General features: G+C 41.7%; 1 protein-coding gene across 1 annotated transcript in view; it reads right to left on the reverse strand.

Moving 5' to 3' along the window:
• Window positions 1–27,512, reverse strand: part of PAK5 (p21 (RAC1) activated kinase 5) — a 334,226-nt gene that overhangs the window by 85,682 nt on the left and 221,032 nt on the right. Inside the window, exon 3 of the mRNA XM_004610926.2 lies at window positions 17,652–17,866. Within this exon, the coding sequence (XP_004610983.2) occupies window positions 17,652–17,855 (204 nt within the window). The 5' untranslated portion in view covers window positions 17,856–17,866. The remainder of the gene's footprint in view (window positions 1–17,651; window positions 17,867–27,512) is intronic.

Here is a 27,512-nt window from a genome sequence, read left to right on the forward strand (position 1 = left end):
GACCCTGCTTTTGGGGTGCTAGGAACTAAGGGCAACTGAGTTGAGAAAGCAGATGCCCAGGAGTAAATATTATTGGAGTCAATCAGCTCCCAAGTTATAAAGCATAACATTAACTGTCTTCCTGTGTCCATAAAGAAAGGACATTGCTTTAAAGTAAACTAAGTTCCCTGCAGCAAGGCTAAAAGGACAAACCCAATGTTATCCTACATCAAACTACTTAATAAGTGGAATGATTATATAGCTCTTTTTGCCTCAGGAGTGTATAATGAAATGACTGAGACACTAGGAGGGCTGTGAATCAAGAAATTTGGCAACTCCTATGTTTATGTGAAAGAAATGAAATCAAAATTGCACAAACACTGTAATCAGTATAATTCTTGCTGGTGTATATCTGTGTATGTATTCTAAAATAACAACATTTAGCAATGGGCAATGGAGGTGGGATATGTATTTCTTCTCCATAATTTTATCTATTTGCTCATATGATGATGGCAAAAGGTATTATATGCATAGAGAGAAGAAAATGAAAGATTATTAAAATTATTCCTCAACATACCACATTTGTTTCTATTAAAAAGATCTATTAAATGCTCCAGAGTGTTTCATTTTAGAGGAAGGCTTGATAGCACTCAGGTAACCTCTCTGACCTCCTGCTCCACCAATGGGGACTCTAACTTTAGGGCTTTGAGATTTTTTGAAGACAGCATTTCCCAAAAGCATTATTACAAGCTAAAACCAAAACTTGTTTCCCACCCCTGCCTCATTTATGAAGCAAGATCGGCCTTGGGTTTCCAGATACTTGGCATTCTCAGCCCAGCAGCTCAAAGGTCTAGCTAACATGCTTCTAGCTGTGGCAGCAGTGGTGTGGGGCTGCTGACGTCACAGATGCTGTTACACGGACAATCTGTCTCTGGCTTCCGTGCATGGTGATAAGAGTGGCCCACAGCCTTCCTTAAGTTCTGGGGGAAAGACATTGTTGAGATTTTAAAATTGACCAACTTCTTACAACTCATATTATGCTTTGATTCTTATTTTTTTTTGGGGGGGTGGGAGGGTAGGGAGAAGGGAAACATGCGCAGTTGTGCTCAGGCAGGGCTTATTCCTGAGGATCACTCCTGGATGGGTTCTGGGGACTCTATGTGGTGCCAGGGATTGAACCCAAATAGGCTGGGTGCAAGAAAAATGCCTGACATGCTATACTACCGCACTGGCCCCTCACAGTTTGCTTAATTTTGAGAGTTATCAAAACAGTCAAGGAGAGTTATCTAAAAGTCAACACATGCATAACTCCATTTCAACTCAGGGGCTGGGGTGACAGTATAGCAGGTTGGCTGACCTGGGTTTGATCTCCAGCATCCCATATGGTCCCACAGCCTACCAAGCGTGATCTCTGAGTGCAGAGCCAGGAGTAAGAGCATTGCTAGGTGTGGTCAAAAAAGGAAAAATAAAAAACAAAGAAAAGAAAACCTCAGAAAAAGCAAAACTCAGAGTTCACAGTTAGATAAAAGGGCTTTGTAAGAAATACAGGAAGGCTTCCAAGTCATGGAGTGATCCTCCTGGCTGTACTATCTATCTGTACTATCCTTAGGTGTTATTCTATTATTGTTGAGTTTTTTGTCACAACTCAATCTCAACTCAACATGCGATACACATAAGAAGTAAGGAACGGTGGGCTGTGGCGAAGGCAGGCCCGTGTGCAGGCCAGGCACAAGCAGGACACGAGGGTGGTGTTCAGTGGACCAGGAGCAGCCTCCCAGGCGGAAGATGGGTGACGGGTGGACTCCCCGGTGTTGTCTTTCTCTATCTCTCCCTTTATGGTGCAGTCATAGTTGTCGTAATGACCATAGTCTCGGTCTTCAGAGTTCTATCATCCTAGTCTCCTCACGGACTGCTCTCTTTCTATCTTCTTCCTTTGTGCTCTGCTTCTACGTGTACTGTTGTGCTCTTCTCTGTTTCTGTCTTCTGTCCATGCCGACCTTGTAATCTTCTGACTTCTCCCAACCTTCTAACCTCTTAAACTTGTCACCTTGTCACCTTGTAACTGTCTCTTTGTCACCCCCCCAAGCCCCTTCCAGCATAGTTTATATAGAAATCATGTAGGGTGGGGATACAAAGGTGGGGTTGAGCATTAACAAATCAACAGAGAGGTAAGGTTCATCTCCAGGAGAAGTTCATCTCCAGGAGATGAACTCAAAAACAAAATCTCATTTAAGGAGATTACTCCAGATTACTAGTAGATCTGCTCATGGATGGGATTCCATCCAGGCATGTTGCTTTCTTCTTTCCTCAGCTAGTAATCCACTTAAATAGTTGTAGTAAATTTACTTCTTATAATATTTTTAGCAAAGTCATTTTGTATGATCACAGTAATAGATATTAAGCTTAAAGTTTGGTTCTTCCTGAGGACATCTCACTATATATTCCAGACCACAGTCCTCAGGTCAGATTAGTCTTCGTAACCCCAGCAGGGTCCTTATTCATTACCTCTTTTGGGTCATGACAGAGTTTGTCCACGACCATGCTCTTAACTTATAGTTAAGTATTATGGCACTTGGCCTGGCCCATTTAGATTCCAGGGTGGCTCAGAGCTTGCCCTAGGCCCATCAGTCCCTAGTTGGGATCCTGCTCTTGGAGTGCTAGGAACTAAGGGCAAATGAAGCTTAAGTCAAGTAAATATGGATACCCAGGAGTAAATATTATTTTGGAGTCAATTAACTCTCATGTTACATAGAATAGCATCAATTATCTTTACCTGTGTCTATACAAAAAGAACATTGCTAAATAAACCATACAAATGACATAAAGGAAACAGAAAAGCAATATAGGATTATTAGTTGTGCCTCAGTTGTACTGTTGTAGGAGTGGCTCAATAAACCTTAAGCTCCCTGCGGGAGCAGCAAAGTATTATTCAACATATTATGTTACTTTATATTCCACAAATGTGTGCAGTCATTCTGTGTCTGTCCCTCTCTTCTGACTCATTTCGCTTAGGTTGGAGGGATCTCTCGGGATGGTAGATGCGTGCTGAAAGTAGTAGACTATGGACCAAACACGATGGCTTCTTAGTGCCTATGTTGCAAAGCATGAAACCCAAAAGGAGAGAGAGAGTAAGAAGGAATGTGTCTGCCACAGAGGCAGGGGGTGGGGAGGGGTGGGGGTGGCAGGAGGGACACTGAGAACATTGGTGGTGGAGAATGGGCACTGGTGGAGGGATGGGTACTCTAACATTGTTTGATTGAAATGTAATCATGAAGTTTGTAACTCTGTAACTGTATCTCATAGTGAAAGAAAGAAAGAAATACAGGATGTACTCCCTGTATTTCTCCCTGTAAGAAAGAAAATCAGGGTACTCCCAGGAAGCTTAAGAGCATTGTCCTTCAGCCATCTCAGCCTGAGATTGCTTTTTGGTTTGTGGGTCCACACAGGCTGTGTTCAGGGCTTACTCCTGGCTCTGTGCTCAGTGGTCTATATGGGGTACTGACGACTGGACCCAACATCAGCTGCATGCAAAGGATGTGCCTTACCCACTATAACAACTCTCCAGTCCCTGGAGTGTTTATCTTAAAATACCTACAGATATAGCTTTTTCTTTTCTTTTTGGGTCACACCTGGCAATGCACAGGGGTTACTACTGGCTCTGCACTCAGGAATCACCCCTGGCGGTGCTTAGGGGACCATATGGGATGCTGGGAATCGAACTCGAGTTGGCCGCGTGCAAGGCAAACACCCTACCCGCTGTGCTATTGCTCCAGCCCCTACAGATATAGCTTTTATCTCCTGGAATGAACCACAGTGAAATTCATGCAGTATCTACAAAGTTCTTGACCAGTGACTTCAATAAGAAATCTGTTAGCTTGTAAGGAGAGAGGACGGTATTACCGAAGAACTCCCCACACCGCATGCCCAACTCTATCTGCAGCAGATAGCAGCTATGCAACCGCATGGTTGCAATTGCTGGCAAGAAATGTCTCCCGGGGAAGGAGGGTGCCACAAAGAACCCAGAGGCAGAGCCAAGATCATCCCCCAAGCCCTGAAATCTAACCAAAAGTTACTAGACTGAATTTCACAACACATATGGGTCACTTACTCCTTTTGACCTTCTCTTTCTCCTGCTTTGAACAAGAAAGCCGCAGTGATTATCTTTCCCCTGCTAGCCACGTATGGGGAAAGGGTGTTGGGTGCAGATGTTTGTCTCTCTGGTAGAGACATTTTCTTTCTTATAAGAGAAAGTCTGTAGCTGGAGGGGAACTGTCAGTAGCGGTACTTAATTGAACACACCCAGCTGCTATATCCACATCTGATTCAGAGTTAGCTTCGAGATGATACTGTAATGGAATCTGAGACTTGGAGAATCCTAGGCAAGAGCAAAAATAATTTCACAGGAGAGGGACATGGAGGACTGGGCAGACAGGCCAAAAATATCCTCAATAATTCTAGCCTTCTAGTAGTCATGCCTTTGCATAATCCACTTTCCTGGATTATGACTTGCGACTTGTTTCTAACCATTTGAACATGGCCAGGGTGACCAGTTAGCACACTCATGGCTATGTTCCATGATAAAGCAATAGTGTTGGAATAGCATCTTGTAATTATGTTCTGATAAGCAGTTGACCTTCTATATCTGTGGGTTCTGCATCTTCAGATGGAATCACCCATGAGTGATAAACATGTATTAAGTAGCTAGCGTACAATGAATGCGTCTGTATCATTTTTTGGTCCCTATTCACTAAATAATAGAGCAACCATATAGCAGTAAGTAATAAAATATGACTTCAAATGAAGAGGGGAAGATGTGCATAGGTTATATGCAAATACTATACCATTTTATAAAAGTGACTTGAACATTCGAGTCCATTTTGGAAACTGATTGCACCTTAGTTTAACGGTTTCCTAGAGCCAGTGCCCTGCATTCACGGGACTCCAGGCAGAGAAGCTCCACTCTCCAGCTGACCTTGAAGAAGCAAGTTACCAGGAGCTCTACAGCTGCGAGTAAATGAGTTCTGCCAACAACCTAAACAAGGCTGGAAGTGAATGCTTTCCTGATCCAGTCTCCAGATGGCATTGAAGCCCATCTCACCTCCTGAGGGCAGTGTTCTGAGACTTTGAGCAGAGGCCCCAGTTTTGCTGTCCTGGACTCCATCCAGATTGCACCTTAGTTTAACGGTGAGAGAACCAAGATATGTCTTCTGTTGTTATTTTGAGTCTCCCAACTGGTGCTCAGGAGGCCCTGGGGTCCCACTTGCAATTCTTGGTCTACAGGGCTAGAAATTCAATACAAGGCCATGGGGATGCTCAGGCCATCTGGCTCTGGAAATTATTCCGGAGACACTTGGCGGTGATTGGGATCTCCAGGATTGCACCTGGAGACCATGGGGTGACAGGGATCAAACTGAAGTTGGGTGCTTGCAAGGCACATATATACCCCCTGGACTGTCTCTTGCCAATAGGCTGTATAAATGTAGCCTAATGTCATCTTGGCTTTTCTAGTGGAAAATTTAACCTTATAGGTCATAGTAAGTAGCATCCCATCAGTTTTACAGTGATTGTTCTTTTGAAAATCATCGAGCATGAATAAACAACATTATCAAAGATATTCAACAACATATTGTTCTTATTTTAAATTGCACATCAAAACAATAAAAATGATACAACCGACAGTGCCACCAATGAAGCCTAGAGCTGTCATATTAGTGCCCCAATTTCCAGACGATGCTGAGAGATAAAATTAAATCTTTCAAGTTCAAGCATGTGTAGGAGTCACACAGTTGCTCGTTTTCCTACTTTTGATTTAGAAGGATTCTTTTCAGTTAGGTCACTACTGTCAAGAGAGAACTAGGGCAAATTCTGCAGCCCTGAGAATATCATCTCTCATTATATAGATTTCCTGGTTATCAAAGCATAACCATCGTTATCTGATGAGTTCAGGAGTTCAAAACTGATCACACAATGGGGAACCAGCAGAAGTTTGAGAGACTCTTGTGATCTGAAGGGTTGAGGTTTAACCTCAAATATCATCAGCTGAGGCCCTCCTGGAGAGAATGAACAGCATGCATCTGAACATTTGCTTGGTGCACACTTTCCTTGACATTTCCTGTTTAAATATTCTACCAAATTCCCTTGAGAAGACAGTGTGAATTACATGCCTAGTCAAAGATTCTGCAAAGGATTCCGAGTACTCTACGCCAAGAAAATAGAATCATAAGGCAGTTTTAATGAAAAGTTATAGTTTTTCATGTGAATGAGAGTTTTTGGAGTTGCATCTAGGCTTTCTTTTACAATTTAAAATCAGTTTCATTAAAGCATTGTGGTTTACAAAATTACTCATAATTGAGTTTTAGACATACAAAATTCTATCACCAATCCCACCACCAGTGTCAACTTCCCTCCACCAGTGTTCCCAGATTTTCTCCTACCTCTCCCCCCAGCCTGCCCCCAGCCTGCCCCCGGCCTGCCATCTTGACAGGCTCCTTTTTAAGTTTGGTTGTTAAAGTTTGAGACTTATGATTTCAGTCTTGTTGACTCCGTGGCTTGGATATTTAACTCTATCTTTCCTTAACACCACCAATGTACTGAATCCCCTTGACCCCTGGCCCTTGTTGCTTCTCTTCTATCTCTTCTTCAGCCCTCCCCCAGCGCCCCCTCCAACCCCTGTCACTTGATTTCTTTCCTTCTTCTATACTCTGGGGTCAAGGGTCTTCTACTCAACACCTTCCACCTCCACTTGCCCTACTTTCCCACCCCTGAAATCATTGCATTTCCTCATCAGGTTTGAATCTAGGCTTTCTAACTATTTGAATTAGAAACATACCATAGACAAAGGTGTATTATCTGATTTCTGACATTTGCTTGCTCTATGATCTTGAGAAATCTCTTTACCTACCCAGATCTCAACTGTTACACGCAATTAGATGGAATGGAAGGCCAAGCAAAATGTTGTTTGTTTGTATGACACTATTATTTATACAGGATCCACATCACCAGGCAGCAGAGTGGCTTGATGGTTACAGACATAAATTTTTGAGTCATAACTGCAGTGGACTGTGAACCTGGGACCCCATCTAGTTACTCCCCATAGGTTGTACAATAAATTCTTTAACTGGATAAGCCTTTATTCCCTCACTTAGAAGACAAAGAAAATATCACCAGTTGAAAAGCTGACATGGAAGCTAAAGGCGTTAGTGTATCAGCCCATTGTCCAATAAATCTGCATAATAAACCACACTATAGTAGGACCAAACAATGAGCTTGGGGCTGGAATAATTTCTTCAAGCTGTAGGGATGTAGCGTGGCAGGTGTGTCTTTGCACCAGTGCTGTTCTTTCTGGGGAGTCACTCTACTTTGGGTACTTCCTCCTCATGGTGATGGCAAAAGTATAATAACCATATCTCAGCTGTGCATTTCAAGATTTTGTTCTCATCATTCTCATGGGCCCAAGCAAGTCATATACGTAAGCGCAATTTGAAAGATGGGGATGAGGAATGGGGGCCAGTCTCCCAGAAGACCAAGATAAGAAGAATAAGGAAATAGTTTAATAATTTAGTCCTCCAAGGGTGGAATGTGTCAAGGATCCATGCAACATAAGCCATGCTTGCTCAGGGTTCATGCTAGATCTCTGACAAGTTCCATTGCAATATTGACTCCCCCCCTTTTTTTCTTTTACTTCCAATAGTCTCTCAGCCAATCTATCATTCTTGTACTCCCAAAAGGAAACCAGAAAATTTATTCTGTTGAGAATTAACAAAATTTTATTCAACGGTCTGCAAGATACGGTTCTCTCCTTGCAATTTTTTTTCTCCTGTCATCCTTTCATAAAAAGCAAGTATTTTGGAGCTAGAAGTAATTATCAGCCCTTTAGGAAAAAAAGATATGGAAGAGGAGAGAAAGTAACCCAATGCAACTGGTCTCTGATATTAGATCTAGATTCTTCTGAGAAAGTAGGTGGATTTAGAGAAATTAATTAATGACGTCGAATCAAGTTTTCTTTGGGTTAAGACATTAGATATGCCAAAAACAGTAACAATAAGTCTCTCAATGAGAGATGTTACTGGTGCCCGCTTGAACAAATCAATGAGCAACGGGATGACAGTGACAGTGACAAGACTATTCTTGGGTTGTTATGAGACTACTGCATGGTATTCAATGTGAAGTGTTTTGTCAATTATTGGTAAGAATATTCTGGAATTTGGACAGGCCTGCTTCCTGGGATATTTTGGCAAAAATTTCAAACAACTACAGATTCAGTGCTTGCTTTCCAACATGCCTGTTCCTGGAACAGATTTGGGGAAAATTTCTCATTTCCTGTTCAAAATTTAAAAAGAAATATTAAGGGACTTAAGAGAAATATCACCATAAAAAAGAGAATTCTCAGAGTGGTTGATGTGTGTGTGTGGGGGGGCACTGGGGGGTGTGCATTGCAGAGCATGTGAGTGAAATACTGACCTCATTGACACAACAGAGAACTGTTTTCAGTACCAGGCACCACATAAGTCCCCCTGATGACCACCAGCATCTCTGCCTGTGACTAAAACCTAGCCCCCCTCTTTCAAACAAACAAAATCTAAAAAATTACAAATAAAACTGCTTTTCAGAAATTTCCACATCTGTATGGATCATAGAGCTGAAGATCTAGAATAAATCTGGCTTGGGCTTGGGTTTATCCACTCCTCGCCTTTTCCCCAGTCTCCTGAAGTCAGGCATGTGGGGGGATGTGGGGTCTGCTCTTGCTGTGTTGTGCTTTCTTAGCCTCCGAGGCAGTAGGAGGGCTGAGGAGGCCCAAAGGAGAGGTTTCACAAAGTGATCGGCACCGATGGAGTTCTGAAGGCCCAAATCTTCTGTCCTCACTGGTTTTGCAAGCACAGAAATATTAGAGAGAAATTTTACCCAGGATTACTACCTAACTCTTTTAGGAGAAAGTGGGGCAAGGTAGGGCAATTGGAGTCTCAGTTCTAATCAACATAAAGGACACGCTGCATGGGCCTTTCACAGTGATGTTCTATATATGAAGTTTTAAATGGAGGTGATCTGCCCAGTAGGTTTCTTTTCTTTTTTTTTTTCTTTTTTGGGTCACACCTGGCGATGCTCAGGGGTTACTCCTGGCTTTGCATTCAGGAATTAACCCTGGCGGTGCTCAGGGGACCATATGGGATGCTGGGAATCAAACCCGGGTTGTCTGCATGCAAGGCAAACACCCTAACCGCTGTGCTATCACTCCAGCCCAGTCAGTAGGTATCTTTTTATAGCTGTATTTACTTAAAAAAAAACAAACAATAGGGACTGAAGTGATACTACAGTGAATAGGGTAATTTCTTTACACTGAGTTGGGCTCAAGCCACATGCAAGGCAAGCACGCTAACCCTTGTACTACTTATCCACTCCCTGGATCTGTTTATTAAATAATTTAACTCATTTTGTCATTTACAGCAAAAGTTTCTTGGTCTATTACCTATGTGGCTCATGCTTGGGGTTGTAGTCCAGCGTTTCTCAACTGGGGGCCATGAAACTCACCCTTGGGGCCCACAGGTAAAATTCATGTTAATGGAATAACACAGAAGAAGACCAGGGAGCCCTGGTAGGGCAGGGGGGCTACAGAAGGAAAACAAAGTCAAAAGGACCCATAGCTGTATAGGTCCTTTTGTGGACCCATATAAAAAAATGAAGAAACAGTGGTGTAGTCAAATCAAATTCCAGAGCATGGTTTACAAAAATCCACCTGACTCAGCTCTTATTTCTTCCTGTCTGACAACATTTCCTACCTTTTATCTAGTCCACTCTGTTCCCATCCCAAGGGGTATTATTCCTTCCAACTCCTTAAGCTTGCTACTACTGCAAGATCTTTGCACTAGTTCTTCCTGTCTTATTTTGTTTTGCTTTGTTTTCTTTTTCTGGGGGGAATACACCTGGCTCTGCCTAGGGCTTTCTCCTGACTCCTCACTCAGGGATCACTCTTGGCTGTGCTCGGATGACCATAGATGCCAGAGATTGAACCTAGGTGGGCTACGTGCAAGGCAAGTGCTCTCCTCACTGAGCTATCACTCCAGCCCCTTCACCAGTTCTTCCTTCTGCTTGTCAATCTCTCTCCTCTTCCATGGGCTTCTTCTGGCTCCAGGAGGGAGAGAGAGGTTAAGGAGCACATTTACGGCACTCTCCTCAAGGGCCACAGAGATCTCCCCCATCTACAGTTACTTCACCTTAATGTGATGATTTAATTTCTTTATCATGTTCATTGATATTCCAATTCTTGGTTTATTAGTAACAGGATTATACTCTGTCTGCGTGAATGAGCTCTCCAGATCAGGGACCTGGCAGTCCTGTTCACTTGGGTAACCCCCTCGTATGCCTGGAAGAGTGAGCATTCAATAAACCTCTTAAGGGAATGAATAAGTTCCTACCAGGTTTTCTGCACACTGGGTATTTTAGTCATTTTTTATTTTTCCAGTTTTCTGGCCCACACTTGGTGCTGGGGACTTATATATGACTCCATGCTCAAGGGCCCATATATATGTGGTACAGGGGACTAAATAGAGGTCGGCAGTGTGTAAGGCAGGAACTACACCATCTCTCTGTCCCCTCCTGCATCTTTGAAAAGATACAGATCCAAGAATCAGCTCAAAGTTAGCAATTCTGGGTACACAGAAGAAAACAAACTTAGAGAAAACAAACAAACAAACAAAACCCAAAGTAACATCACTGCCATAATTCTCAATGAGGACAATATAATGTCTTCAGGTCCTACTTACTGAGTAGCAAAAAGCTTGTTGGAGGTAGTATTATTCTTTCATCTTTTAATTTGATAAGACTTATGGTAACCCACAGAGACACACATAAACTTTAAAAAATTAAGTGCAAGGATGTGTCTTTGATGGTAAAGCCCAGCTCTGTATGTTTGAAGCTCTAGGTTTGATCCCTGGCATACCACTCCTCCTCCCCCCCAGCCTCACACACACATAAATGCTGCACTGTAATCTGAAAATGACAATCCACACATATTAAAATGAGGAACTGGGTTAATACCATATTATCAACACTTTATAAGAACTTATATATTTACATAAAATACATTTTATAAAATGATATTTTATGGGTCTTTATAATTTTTACTACCATTTTTTGTATAAAGCATCTACTACTGTTCAGGTACATAGGGTTTAAACACTAACAAGAAATTTGATACAGGGTCAGAGAGATAGTATAGCTGTTAAGGCACTTGCCTTGCACATGGCACACACAGGTTCAATCCCCAGAACCACATGTGGTCACCCAAGCTGATCCAGGGCTGATCCAGGAGGAGCACAGAGTAAAGGAGTAAGTCCTGAGTACAGCAGTGTGTGAGAAAATTAAAAGGAAGAAAAATCTGATATATTTAACCCATAATTTTTCATATTTTCAAATTTTGGCTAATATCTAAATGCCTAATACAATTTGATAAAATTCATTTAAGAGTAGGCAATGAATACTATTTTTCTTAAAAATTGCTTAACATTAATTGAATAAGTATAAATAGAGTATGTTCTATTCATAGTTAAGCTCCCTACACAATTAAGACCTGACCTTCACATTTGCAGAAATATTAGCACTCTTGGTTTGGAATCTGCTGAAGAATCTTCTGTTTAAATAATTATGCTGGTGTCTTTCTGAAGCCAGCTAATTTGTATTGAGCAGATCTTGGACTGATACTTAACGTGATGGCTTCTGGGACCTCTGGTTTATAGTTCCAGGTGTCTGCCTGGTGAACCTCAGGTCACTGAACATCATTTTGTAAGAAAGATGCCATATTATCAACATTGCATTGCAGGAGATTTTGAAAAAAGCAGGAGGTAACCCACATTGATTTTATTTATTTATTTATTTATTTATTTATTTATTTATTTATTTATTTATTTCAGGCTGGAGCAATAGCACAGCACTTAGAGTGTTTGCCTTGCACGAGGCTGACCTGGGTTTGATTCCTCTGTCCCTCTCTCAGAGAGCCCAGCAAGCTACAATAAGTATCCCACCCGCACGGCAGAGCCTGGCAAGCTCCCCCCGTGGCGTATTTGATATGCCAAAAACAGTAACAACAAGTCTCACAATGGAGATGTTACTGGTGCCCGCTGGAGCAAATTGATGAGCAACAGGATGACAGTGATACAGTGATACAGTGATTTATTTCTTTTACCCATGTTGATTTATTATTTTTATTTTATTTTATTTTTTTTCTTTTTGCGTCACACCTGGCAATGCACAGGGGTTACTCCTGGCTTTGCACTCAGGAATTACCCCTGGCGGTGCTCAGGGGACCATATGGGATGCTGGGATTCGAACCCGGGTGAGCCGCGTGCAAGGCAAACGCCCTACCCGCTGTGCTATTGGCCCAGCCCCTACCCATGTTGATTTAAAGGGAGTCTGAGGGCTTTAAGGGAGAACACAGAGGAAAAACCTGAGGTGCAAATGAAAGAATCTATCCAGCCCACGATGTCAGTGAGATGCGTCAGGTTTCCAGCCACAAAGCAGGCCTGGGAGCGAGACAGGCCCAGACGGAGTGGCTCTCAGCCCTCAGAACTGCTCCATCTCTCACTCACTGAGAGCCTGGCAGCCACTTAATCCAACTCCTCAGTGACAACTCTCAGAAGGCCTCTGTGGGTTCTAAGAGAAACTGTCTCTCTGAATCTTTCTCACCCTCATGGAAGAGCTCATCAGGAATGCTAAAATCCCTATAAAATTCAACTTAGGTCAAAGGAGATGATGGACATGCCAGAAAAAGGCAGGAAATGCTCCCTCTTAGAAAAACAACTTTGAAAAGACAAATAGTAAAAGACTGCATGAATCCTATGGAAACCCTGAAACTTGAATTCCTACATACAACATTATAAGCCAAGAGATTGGAAGAAAGGCTGAGAATTATAGAAGATTTAGAAGGAATTATTCTTCAAAGAGCTTTCCCTCTTAAACTATGAGTGCATGGAAAACAAAACAGTGGTGTGAATCTTCAAGAATGGGGTATCTAGACTGAGAATTTGCATCTCTTCAGAGAGTCTTGGAGCATTCTCAGTGACACTTAATCTGATTGTGTGGGCTGCATGACTCAACATTAGGGCCCAATGAGGTGGTGCTGGCATATACTCATGGTGCTGGCATATACTCAAGCCCTTTGAACTATCTCCCTGGCCCAGTAGACTGGATTTTAATGCAGTGGTCAGGAGCAAGAGGAAAACAAAGAGGAGAGAGCTTTGGTTTCAGACAATGACAAAATACCAAAGAAGAAAAAGATGATGCAAATTCAGTCAGTACAGCCATGGAGTACTTAATGAATTTTCAAACTTGAAAAGATAGACGAATGATAGAAATAATTTAATTCTATTAAATTAGAGTCTAAATTAGAAAATAGGATAGGAGTATAGCACTGTAGCACTGTCGTCCTATTGCTCATCGATTTGCTCGAGTGGGCACCAGTAACATCTCCATTGTGAGATTTGTTGTTATTGGTTTTGGCATATCGAATATGCCACGGGTAGCTTGCCAGGCTCTGCCGTGTGGGCGGGATACTCTTAGTAGCTTGCTGGGCTCTCTGAGAGGGGTGGAGGAATCGAACTTGGGTCTACCGCGTGCAAGGCAAACACCCTACCTACTGTGCTATCACTCCAGCCCAGGATATGAGTATAAGCGTAGGAATTACAGCAACTAGGTCCCAGGACACTAAAATTGATAGAATATTATCTTCAAATATTATAGGCAAGGAGAAAAGTGTTTTCAGAAGGAATAAAAGCCCTCAAATATTCAACATGCATAGGTAGTATATGAGGGGCATGTGTAAGAGCCACAGATAACCAAAATTGACATCAATCCAGTGACTAAGGCTCTCATGGTTTTTTGGTCCCAATATACTCTTATAATAGTAAGGACAAGGAATATGGCTTAAAGCAAGTAGGGACCATCCTTTGCATATGTAAGGTCTGGGGTTGAATCCCTGGCTCATATTTCTACCCAGAATCAGCCTGCTTGATGCATACTGAACATAGCAAAGAATTGGCTCTTCACACTCAACACCTTTATTGCAAACCACAACACCTAATCAGAGAGAGAGAACGAAAGGGAAGACCCTGCCATAGTGGCAGTGTGGGGTGGGGGGAGATGGGACTGGGGAGGGGGGGAGGGATGCTGGGTTTACTGGTGGTGGAGAATGGGCACTGGTGAAGGGATGGGTTATCGAACTTTGTATGGGGGAAACATGAGCACAAAAATGTATAAATCTGTAACTGTACCCTCACGTTGACTCACTAATTAAAAATAAACTAATAATAATAAAAAAAAAAGAATTGGCTCTTCGCTACAAATTCAGGCATTGTCACATGTCTTCCACTAATGATTTTGATGGTTTGATGCCTTTGCTCATTTTTATTTGTCTTTTTGGGGGGATATTGGGCTTAGGCAATTCCCACACGTGGTACTCAGTAGCCATCCCTAGCTCTGTACTCAGAAGTGACCCATAGCAATATTCAGGGAACCATATGAGGATCAATGCAGTCAACTGTCTTCTTTGTCCTCTTTTTTTTTTTTTTGGTGGGAGGGGGCATACCTGGTGGAGCTAAAAGTTTGCTCCTGGCTTTGCATTTAGGGAGCACTTCTGGTGGTGCTTGGGAGCCATATGTGGTGCCAGGTATCCAACCCAGGCTGACCAGATGCAAGGCAAATGCCCTACTCATTGTAGTATCATTCCAGCCCCTCCTTGACCTATTTAAAGGACACCTTCACCAATTAGAATTTTCTTCTTCTCTTTAAATAACCTTTCCATGGTGACTTTACATTTGCATAGTTCTAGTCAATCATAATTTCATTCATAGATTCTTCAAAGTCTACTCAGACTCTCCGTAGCTATATTCTACATTATGTTGTCCTCAAGAAAATGGAAAGATTTCTTCAAGGAGAAAATATCCCCAAAGTGGCATCATCCAAACTGCATGGCATACATCAGACCCTTGAACTTCTTACATGATTTTTAAGAGAATAATGAAATAAACAAGATTTTTCAGACAACACATTTCGTGTAAAATATGCTGACAGAACTAATTGTACTCACTGATTTGGAGAGAAAAAAAAAAGCTCAATTTAAAGGAGTATGGAGAAAGCATGAGGTTAAAATTTCTTGGGTGTCCTTTAATTGAAAAAGCTTTTTTACTGGAGGGATATTCAGCCTAATTGTGTATTATTTTGTCCTTTCTTGTCTGTTTTCTTTACTTCTTACAGGCAAAACTGTGCCTGAGGTTGCCCATGCAGAAATTCAGGTTTGGATCTATACTTAAAATATATTTTTAGTCACTTGCCCACTACTGTAGGATAACATTGGGTTTGTCCTTTCTGCCTTGTGACAAGAGCTTAGGTTTACTGGGTTACTCCCATCACAGTGCTTCCATTCATCTGTGTTTATTTGTAACATCTTTCTTTGTGCTCTGCTTCCCCAACTAGTTAATCAGCTTTATCTCCTAATCAGACTCTGATAACTTGTAAACATTGCTTTTCTCTTCTTCTTAAGTCCTTTGCATAGTTAATTCAGAGCAATGTCCTTTTTGTATAGACACAGGAAGATAGTTAATGCTTGTAACTTGGGAGTTAATTAGTTTCGAATAATATTCACTCCTGGGCATCTGTTCTCTTGACTTAAGCCTCAGTTGCCCTTACTTTCTAGCACCCCAAAAACAGGGTCCCCACAAAGGACTGGATGGACCCAGGGCAAACTGTGGGCTACCCTGGTATTGAAATGGGCCTGGCCAAAGCACCATAATACTTAACTATTAAGAGCATGGTCATAGGCAAATTCTATCATGATCCAAAAAGTAATATCTAGATTCGGACCCTGCTAGGGTTAGGAAAGATTAATCTGGCCTGAATACTGTGGTCTGAGATTTGTAGCAAGATGTCCCCAGGAGAACTACCCTACAAACTCAATGTATCTCTTACTGTGTCCATACAAAATAACTAATATTAAGAAGTAGAATTAAGATGTTAATTAAGTTATTGAACTAAGGATAGGAGAAACACCCCTAAGTGGTATTTTGCCCTTGCGCCTGATAGGCAAACAGGAAGGGCTTTTGATATGTTGATTGTGCTACCCTCAATACGGGGAGTTGGTGAGAGACTAGAGTGGGAGTGCAGAGAGATGAGCAGGAGGGATGGGAAAAGAATGAGGGGCCATGTGAGATTAGACTGGGGAGTTTAGGGACATTAAAACAGGCATGCGGGGAGAATGGAATAAACGGCAACTGACCATCTACCAGCCTGGCGGCCTCATTTCTTCCTTCATCTGCCCATGGCATCAGCCATCCCGGGTGGGATAGTGGTGCAAGACCACTGAATGAAGGTGGAGAGAGAGAGTCGCTGAGCTCCCTTGCCTCCCAGTGATTACACACACTAGATGTAAGGGTTCTTATCAGTTTCACTTCCTGCAGACTGCTTGTTTCAGGGCTAGGAAGCCATAGACTCAGTAGGAGTTCCTTTCTAACTCTCAGTGGGGCTAATACATTCTGTTCGAGGGGATAGTAAAAGTCCATCGAATAGGAGGACCACAAGGCACCCTTACACCCGACACTCACAGCATTTAGTGGCTTATCACTAAAAAGGAGGTTTCCTCCTCCAGGGCCTTTAAGAACCTTGCAGGGCCTGGATAACTGACAAGCCATGGTGAGATAAATAATGCTCCCTCCTTACCCAATAATAAACACACTCTTAAATAAAGGTAAACCTGCCGTTGGCCTTTAGCTAGATGACAGCAAAAACTACTTTAGCTAAGACTGCTACTTTCTAGAGTTTTCTCATTAAAAAGTACACTCAAAGATAAGAAAATGAATCCTTGGGATTGGAAAAAAGTCACTATCAACCAGAAAGATTGGACAATACTCTTCATTGTAGTGGCACCATTTGATTAATTATTTTTTAACCATTTAATTTGATTTTTTTTGTAAGAACATCATGAGCAGTGTTCAAGAGGCCTGGGGACCCCACTGTTGAGTCTTGATTTCACTAGTGGTTTGATGCAAGACCCAGGGAGGTGATGCTGCTTCAGCTCTGTAGTATGGGGGATACCCAGGCACCATGGTGTTGCTTAGGACCCTCCATTGCTGCACCCAGCAATGCGTGGAGGACCATGTGGATGCCAGGAATGGAATTCAGGCCAGAGGCATGCACACAAACTATTATACTATCTCCTGGCCCACAACCACCACGTAAGGAATAAATAAATTCTCATTGTGAGGTTGCATTTTGTGTTTGATTTTTAAAAGATTTCACACATCTGCTTTCTTTTCATGAGCTACAGTTTGCTATAGGTGGTCAAGAATATTTATGGCTAATCTATGAATATTTAATTACAAATACATGGTTTAGGTACTTTATAGATTGCCCACAAAGATGGCACACTTCGGGGCTGGAGTGATAGCACAGCGGGTAGGGCGTTTTCCTTGAACGCAGCCGACCCCGGTTCGATTCCCAGCATCCCATACACCGCCAGGAGTAATTCCTGAGTGCAGAGCCAGGAGTAACCCCTGTGCATCGCCAGGTGTTACCCAAAAAGAAAAAAAAAGATGGCACACTTCATGTATATACAATTCATGCGTATACACTTCATACTTTATGTATGAGGTCATGCTTCTTAAGCCCACTCACAGACAGAATCCTCGCCCTACCTTCATGGGAGCCAGCTGGATGGGTGTGATGCATGAAGGGTCCACCATGGGCTTCGGCCTGTTGGCTGTGTCTGCCAACAGGCTATGCCACTGCTGGGGAAGGCCTGTAAACTTCTGTTCTTGAGGATCAAACCCCGTATGAACCCTGTGTTCAAAGTTGGATGGGCCCGATATTTCAATCTTTTTCTTTTTCTTCCCAAACATGGTGCCAAAACCTGAGAAGCAAACAGAAAAGAAGTGTCTTGCCAGCAGAAGAACAAGGGATGGTTACAATTCATATTTATTTATCACTTTTGGTTATTCCTCTAAGTTCCAGCTGCAACCCGGCAACCTAGATTCTGAGGTGGTGCAGATGAACAATTCCATTTCCTTTCTTGGTGCCATCATCTCCTTGCATCTGGCACATGCAGTTCCTGTATGATTTGCTTTGACCATGAACTTTAGATGGAAAAGACAGTGTTCAGCATGGAGGTTTGCAGAACCTTATGTATTTCCACTTTTCTTCTTGTGATCCTGCCACTTAGCAAGGAGATCCCTCTTGAAGATCCTATAAAGGCAGATGCATGAAACGGATATCTAATTTCTAGTTTGGAGCCAAGATCAACCAAGCCCCAGCTGAACTTCAGTCATTGTGTGCAAAACAAAAATTATTAGCGATGAAGCCACTGAGATTTTGTACTTGTTTGTTACAGGACGTTAACAAAGCAGAAGCTGTTGAGAGAACAGGGAGAAGCATCATAAAGTAGTAGTGTAGGTGTTGGAAAATTAAATGACTGAAACTCTCCCCCTCAAAAAAAAAAGAATTGCTTTCTAATAAAAAACTCAGTAATGGCTAACATTTGTTAAATACTTTTTGGGAACTGTTCAATAATTTTCCATTAGCAATAGCAATAGAGTTTTATAAAAAGAATAAAAGTTTGGTATGTAAATAAAATTGAAAACATTTTTATGAAAAAATACTAAATGTATATACAGATATATTTAATGATTACATTCACTACATAAAATTATTAGGATTCAATAAACAGTTATAAAATGCTTAGAAAGTAAGTGCTATGGGTATGACATATCCCTCTGGGAAAGTATGTAATTGACAGGCAGTGCCTGCAGGAAATCAGGGAGGTGGGGAAAAGGAGAAGAATCACTTTCACTATGCACATTTCCAATTTGGTACAATTTAATTTAGCTGTTTGAAGAGATGCAGATTCCTTCAGTAAAACATACTGGGATTGTGACACCTCCATAAAATAGTGTAGAAGAGATACTATGTGCTTCAGGTCCTAAAAAGAAAGGTATGATAACCTGAATTGCATTTCTCGTAGGAAACCTCTTGTCTGTGATCATGGGGATGCTTTTTCTTTCTGAATTTATCACAGAACAAGATAATCTGAATGACTTGGTGAATAATTGCTCACTATAATATTATTGTAAAAGATTAATTTTTGGCTTCAATGTTGCCTGGTTGGAGGGGCCTATCCCAGCCTTCAAAATTGAATCAATGAGTTACTCAATTGAATCAATGGGTTACTCAGTTGAATCAATGAGTTACTCAAATGTGCACATTCTTCACCCTTGCATGTACACATTCTTCACAGCAGTTGTCCACTTACTGCAAATTAATTACATGCAAAGTTTTCTTTATTAGGATGTAATCTCCCACTATGAAAGGAATGCTCCATGCATGCCCATCACTATTTGCCAGAGTTGGCACACATCAGTACTTAAGAAATACTCGCTGGGAGTTGGGGAGATAGTACAGCACAGAGAGTAACTGCCTTCCACATGGCCAACCAAGGTTTGATCCCTGAGACCCTGAGCATCGCCAAGAGTGATTCCTGAGTGCACAGCCATACTGAGTGCACGGCTGACTAGCCCTTGAGCACTCCTAGGTGTGGCACAAAAAAAAAATCAAAAAAACTAAAAGGAAAATAAATATCCACTGATGATCAAAAACTACCCAAACTTTAGGGAATAGCCCCTGGAGTCAAGGTCTTGCAGACTCTCACAGAGTTCTCACATTCTTTCCTTGCTTTCCTCTTCTCTCGTCCCTTCACTTTCTACTGAAATTCTGCTTCAGGTCAGAAAAGCAGCTCAAGGGGGCTGAGCATATATATGCTTTGCCTGTGGGAGGCCAGAGTTTGATCCCTTGTATCACATGGTTCCCCTGAACACTGCTGGGAGCAAGACCAAGCACAGAGAAACTCCTAAGCACTCTCAGGCATGATTCAGGCCCAAAATCAATAAAGAAAAAAACAGAAAAATTCCATTGATTCCTATAGTCTTGTGAGTGACAAAGGAAGAGGTCCAGTGCTTTATTCCACCGAGGGGCAGAGGGACACGGTAGAGAAATGAAGATCTGCTCCACAGCTGTTTCTCCCCAATGCGCCCGTCCATGGCAGTGTTTAGTGTACAGTGGGCCTGGTTCTCAGCCACTCCCAATCATGCCATGTTCTGAATCTCCAAGACCACCTTCAGGTTTGGTAATTCACTAGGAGGCTCCCAGGACACTCAGTAACACTCTGCACTGAGGTTTATTACGGTGAAAGCAAAATCAGCGAAGGGAAAGGCACCGGGGCACAGGGGAGAGCTGGTGCAGACTGCCAGGGTCCAGATTCACTCCTCTAGCTCTGAAACTGACATCACTTGTGAAATTTTATGTACCAGACAAGCTCATTAGATATTCAGTGCCTATGATTTTATTTGCTACTGGTCATGCAGGAACCCTATGCCAATTTCATGGGCAAAAAAAAAAAAAAGATTCCAAAGGGAAAGCCGGGCTCCGATTAAGCCATGCTGTTTGCATAAACTGTTGGTACAGAGTGATCCATTCTTATCAGCAAGTGGTGGGAACTGGTCTGGGATCCAAGTTCCCAGAGAAATCAGCCAAGGGCCACCCTTAGGAACAGGCTTTTCTAAGAAAAAGGGTTTGCCGCTTGGTATGTAAACTCTTTTCCTACATAAGAACAGTTATCTTAGCTCCATTTTACAAAGAAGACATAAAAACTTAAGAGCCCAGATTAGAAACTGCAAAGCTAGTCTCAGAATCTCAAAAGACATGTTTGTAATGCCTGGGCAATGCATTACTGGCCAGAACATACCTTTTAATACTGTTCTTCTCTGCCCCTTCTTTCTTAAGGAACGTTTTTCTCCTGGAGATCTGATGTGGTGGGAATGCTGAGTTCAAATAAGCAGCTATAAGATTCTGAAGGTTTCTTGGGTCCTCATGTGTCTGTCCCAGAAAATTTCTGAGACTCTCCCTGAGCCAATAAAATTAAGGCTTCTGTAGCTTAGCATCTTGAACTCCAGAAAGTCTGCTTCTAGAACAATTTGGTGGATATCTTTCTATATAAAAATGTTGCAACAGGTTTCTAAATGAGGTATTCCAAGATGAATGTCTAATGTTTCCTGATGTTTTTCCTAATGTTTTCCTAATGTTTCCTAATTAAAGGCACATGTGAGTGTTCACTTAACAGCTGGACTAAGCATGCATTCCTGGCAATAGCAGCTCTCAAAAGTTAAATATTTGTAAGGTGAGGAGGTGGGGGTAGTGTCTCAGATAAACTCGAGGAACAATGGTGTATAATAACTTCCTATGTGGGATTTCTCAAGGTCTTTATTATCTAATGTGGTTACTTTCTAGAGGAAGATAGTAAATGGACTCCCAGAATTCCTAAATCTTAGAGTTTCTTATAAAGTTTGGATTTTATAAGAACTTGAATGGATGGTTTTGATTACTCTGGGTTGTGTGTGAGTGTGTGTGTGTGTGTGTGTGTGTGTGTATTGTGTGTAGGGGGGTATCTTAGAAGAGACTGAAGGAAATTCATACCTAATAATTCAAGTAATGTCTGGCTTTTGAAACATTTAGAACAACTAAGCAATCAGGTATTAAAAGAAGCCCTTTGAGTCTCTAGTCTACTTTCAGCACGCACCTCCCTTCCCACGCAGGATCTCCAATCACATATTACTTGGTGTTCCCTTCTCTATCTGGGATGACCACTCAATACCCCTATTGCAAACCACAACACCCAAAAGGAGAGAGAGATATCAAATTGGAATGCCCCGCCACAGAGGTGGGGTGGGGTGGGGGGATGGGATTGGGGGGTGGGAGGGATACTGGGTTCGTTGGTGGTGGAGAATGGACACTGGTGGAGGGATGGGCTCTTAAACATTGCATAAGGGAAAAACAAGCACAAAAAGGTGTGAATATGTAACTGTACCCTCACTGTCACTCACTAATTAAAAATAAATAAATAATAAAAAAAGAAGCCCTTTGAAGACATCATCCTTGGTAATAATATTAGCTGATGTGAAGAGAAAATTTCCTAGAGTCAGGATTCTATACTCTGTGTGGAACCACACTCTTGTATGTTGGCAATTCTAGAAGGTCGTCTTTTTATGAGTGTTTGAAAGGGGTTTATGAGGTGAATAGACTTGACTTCCTAATGTGGCCTGGTGTACAAATGAGAGAAGTGGATTCCAACCTAAGTAATTCCAGCTCTGGCCCTTTAGGGCTGTGATCAACTGTCTTACTGCAAAGCCCTAGTCCACTGGCAGTAAACAACTTCCTTCACTTAGTGTGAAATGTAGGCAAAGCCAATAATCATGTCCCTGAGCCCAACCTGTTGTGCAGGATGAAGCTAAGTCCCAAACTCCGTGACATCACAAAGCAGGAGGTTGGGACTGAATATGAACAATCACATGTGAAAGCTGGTGAGAGATGAACACTTTAAAATTTAGAATTTGCAAAAATAAGGGACTCACTAATAAAATTAAATAAAATATATCATATATATCATATTTTCTTCGTTTTTGTTTTGGGGCCACATCTGAAAGTGCCCAGGGCTTCGTCATGGTCCTTTGCTTAGGGATCACTCTTGCTAGGGGGACCATATATGGTGCCAAAAATTGAATTGGGGCTGGCCAAGTGCAAGATAAGTTCCTTATCAATGCACTAATATCTCTGGCCCTGGATAAGGGATTCTTGCAAATACTTACGAAAAGAGGCCATTATAAGAAGGGTGTACAAAAACAGTCACAATGTATTTCTTGGCTCACAATGCCAAAAAGTATATAATATAGTTCTTGTAAGTAACAGCAAAAAAATCACAGCACATAAGAATTATTTATTGGTTTAACCAAAAATAGCCTTCCAAATTTGTATTGGGAATATAGGAGGGGGTGAACAGATTATGTAGTAAAGCTCAATTCTGTCTAATACAACATACCACAACAAAATAAAACGGAATATGGTTGCCTAAAATTTATTTAGCTTCACACATATATTTTTAGTTGTGTAAAAAAGCTAAAAAAATTAATTAAGAAGGCAAGTTCCAGGGGCTGGAGCAATAGTACAGCAGGTAGGGCGTTTGCCTTGCATGCGGCTGACCCAGGTTCAATTCCCAGCATCCCATATGGTCCTCTGAGCACCGCCAGGGTTGATTCCTGAATGCAGAACCAGGAGTAACCCCTGTGCATTGCCAGGTGTGACCCATAAAGCAAAAAAAAAAAAAAAAAGGCAAGGGCCATGCATTGTGGACTCAGTGGGCAATATCCTATCAGCCTATCAGCCCTAAACTTTGCTGGTGGGCATTCACTCAGACCGAGTACTGCTGGTAGATGGAGTTATAAAAAAATTACAGAGGGCTGAAGAGGAAATTGGTAGAGCATGTACCTGAGCCAGATTCTATCCCTGACATCTCTTATGATCCAGTGATTAGTGCCAGGAGGGATCTCCAAGCATAGAGCCAAGAGTAAGCCCTGAGAACGACTTGGTATGGGGCACACACACACACACACAGAGAAATCCATAAACATTTACAGTATACCATTGTTACTTTAATAATCCCCAAAATTGTGTAGGGGAGGGGAAGAGAAGGGAAGGGAGGGGAAGGAAGCAGAAGGGACGGGAGGGAAGGGAAGGGAAGGGAAGGGAAGGGAAGGGAAGGGAAGGGAAGGGAAGGGAAGGGAAGGGAAGGGAAGGGAAGGGAAGGGAAGGGAAGGGAAGGGAAGGGAAGGGAAGGGAAGGACAAAAAAAAAGACAAAAACAGGTCCAAACTGAAGAAACGTGGTAATGTGGCTAAGAAGTCAAACTTGGAGTCATCATGGATTAGATCAGAAGTATCTGGATTTCTTATACCTTTTTTTTTGTAAACCATGATGCATGTCTGTTTCTTTCCAAAAATATTCAAAACCAAGACTTGTTAAAATTAACATACATCAATACATATTAAATAAAATTTCAAGATATTTTTACGTTAATGTTCAAAAAGAGATTGATTTGCGGTCTGGGGCCCAAAGCCCCCAGACCCCTCTCGCGCCTCTCAGTCACCCTGCTGTGGCCCTAACCCCTCCCTCTCCACCAGGTTGTCAGGTGCATGTCCACATGTCAGGGGGCGTGGCCTCAAAAGGGGCGTGGGCTTCTTCTGGAGCAGCGGCCACATATGGGGTCGCAGTTATTTTTCCCACCTCATGCATTGTGCTTCGGCCACAATTGATAGAATCTATTCCTCTGAAGAATAGCCTGGTCATCTTAGTCACTATATGTTAATAGTCAACTAGCCTAGCCTATCCTAATTTCACAAAAGCTGTCAGTGAACACATCAAGCTGCACACATAAAGTCCTTTGTAAAAAGATCATAGCCCCACATCTTCTGTTGAGGCCCCTCTCAAGCTAAGGAGAGCGCCTGATAGTAAAGCCCATAACAACATGAAGAAACAGCGAAAATCCCCAACACCAGGAGAGATGGAAGGGAGGATCTCATCAAACCTAGCAGCGATTTCCCAGAAATACAACCTCCTCTCAGACAAAGAATTCAGAAAAGAAATGTGAAGATGGTTGACAAACTCAAAGCAACTATGGAAAGAACATCCAATAAATTAAGGGAGGGTATGGATGCAGCATTGGAACGGTCCACCAAGATAATCCAGGAAGAAATGTGAGCAGAAATTTCAAAGCTATGAACAGAAGTCACACAATTAAAAGAATCCGTAGATGAAATAAAAAACTCAGTAGGAGCCCTCAAAAGTAGAATGACTACAGCTGAAGACAGAATCAGTGAGCTTGAAGACGAGCTGCAGAAAGCATATAGGCTACAACAAATAATGGAAAAAGACCTCAAAATGGCTCTAGAGCGAATTAGGGTCCTAGAGGATGACCTCAAGAGAAACAACATAAGAATCAATGGAGTACCAGAACCACAGGGAACCAATCCCAATGAAAAAAACACAATTAAAGACATCATTGCTAAGAAATTCCCAGAACTAGAGAATTCGGACATCCAGATCCAAGGAGTCCCAAGGGTGCCAGCTAAAAGGGACCCAAATAAAAAATCCCCAAGGTATATCATAGTCAGAATGATGGATGCCATGGATAGAGACACAATACTTCAAGCAGCAAGATCAAAGAAGGAGATCATATACAAAGGAGCACCCCTTAGATTCACAGCAGACCTATCAGAAGAAACCTTCCAAGCCCGAAGACAATGGTGGGATATAGTGAAAAAACTTAATGAAATGAATGCCTCACCAAGAATACTTTACCTGGCTAAACTCTCAGTTAAACTTGAAGGAACCATACACTATTTCACGGAGAAGCAACAGCTCAGCAACTTCATAGACTCAAGACCAAATTTAAAAGAAGGACTCAAAGGGCTACTATAAGACAAGGAAAAAACCTACAAGAACAACAAACCCTACAGAAAAATGGCACAAAATCCCATGACAATAATTTCTCTTAATGTTAACGGTCTAAATGCACCAATCAAGAGGCACAGGGTGGCAAAATGGATTCGGAAACTAAACCCAACTTTCTGCTGCCTACAAGAAACACATCTGAATAGTCAGAACAAACACAGACTCAAAATCAAAGGATGGAAAACAATCCTGCAAGCAAACAGCCCCCTCAAAAAAGCGGGGGTGACCATATTAGTATCCGACAACATAGATTTCAGACTGAAAAAGATCAGAAGGGACAGCAAAGGTCATTTTCTATTCGTCAAGGGATATGTACAACAGGAAGAAATCACACTATTAAATATATACACACCTAATGAACGACTAGCTAAGTACTTAAAAGAACTCCTAACAGAATTTAAGGAGGACATAACTAGCACCACGATAGTAGTAGGAGACTTCAACACTGCCTTATTACCTCTGGATAGATCGACAAGAACAACACTCAGCAAGGAAACAATGGCTCTGAAGGAAGAAATGGAGGAGACAGGGTTAATAGACCTATACAGGGCTATACACCCCCAAAAGAAAGAATACACATTCTTTTCCAGAGCCCATGGAACATTTTCCAAAATAGACCACGTTCTGGGTCACAAATTATACCTTAATAGAATCGGGAAGATAGAAATTGTATCAACTATCTTCTCAGACCATGATGCACTGAAGATGGAAGTTAATCACACACAGAGGCAGAGAACCAAATAAAACCCTTGGAAATTAAACAACTCACTATTGAACAATGAGTGGGTCACGAAGGAAATCAAGGAAGAAATCAGAAAGAGATTGACTTACATGGGAAACAAAGAGGACTATCAACCACCATTTGGAAATTATACCTTAAGAGGCCATTCAAAGATGACTGAAGAGTGCACTATCCCTTGGAAATTATGGTAGATGACACTTCAGCATCCAAACAGCACCTGTCTATTTAGATTCTTATTTTGCCTAAAATGAGTGACAATTTATATATATATATATATATACATATATGAGTATGGAGTATATATTGTGTATATATATGTATATATTGTAGCATGAGTAGATTTATTTGAGGAAAGAGAGTTGGATTTATGCAGGAGAAGGAAAGTTGGGGCTGCACTCAGAAGTAAGCTTAGGACTTACTCCTGGTTCTGTGCTCAAGGATTAGACTAGTAGAACTCAAGGGACCACATACAATGCTGGGGATCAAATCCAGGTCAGCTACATGTAAGACAAGAATTCTACTATCTTTCCAGCCCCGATATTAGTTTTGATGTTGAACCTCTTTACCCTCACAGTAAATTTTCTACATTACTACTAAAGATTGTGAATATTTAACTGAATTGTGTGCTAGCTATTCCTCTGTAAGATGTAAGCCTGAGAATCAAGTGTGTGTCAGTGACCCAGGAAATATATCTCACTTCAAGCAGAGGGAGGGGTGATTCACCCATTGACACAGAATATTATATTCTCATTTGGGTCTTCAGGGAATAGGTGATACCTACCTACACCTTTAGTATAGCCACTTGCTCTACACAGTTCATAACCTAAATACTAATCTCTTCAGGTTGACTCTTATATACATACTCAGAATTAATGTTTTCCAGTTATCTGGGCATTCCTTAGTTCAGTCCAGTTGACAGATAAAATTAACTATCATAAGAATCTAGGGCCCAATTCATGAGCACATTCTACTGTTTACATAGAAATGAAATATTCTTGAAGTGCAATTTAAGAACTCTACCTGACTGCAGGCATGCTTACTAGCCCCCAAAATTGCCACTAACACTTTTTATTCTCATGCATAATTTTTAGCTTAAAAGCCCATTTTAAAGCCAAATGGGTTATAAATTCCATTTAAAAATTAATTTCATTTTGGAGGCCCTGGGGTATACATAGTTGTTCTCAAGGCTTACTCTTGGCTTTGCACTCAGGGATCATCCTAGCGGGGTTCAAGGGACCATATATGGCGCTGGGGATTGAACCAAGGTCCGTTCAGTATAAGACAAGCACCCTCCCTGCTGTACTATAGCTTTGTCCCCCATTTTCAACTTTCTTGCAATTCTATTTTTTTTATAGTTCCTGTCAACCATTATTAATTTTCAGAGCTATAGTATCCTTTAAAAGTAGAGGGGCTAAGGCTATAGTATA

The sequence above is a fragment of the Sorex araneus genome, chromosome 3, assembly GCF_027595985.1.
Source record: "Sorex araneus isolate mSorAra2 chromosome 3, mSorAra2.pri, whole genome shotgun sequence".
Taxonomy (NCBI): domain Eukaryota; kingdom Metazoa; phylum Chordata; class Mammalia; order Eulipotyphla; family Soricidae; genus Sorex; species Sorex araneus.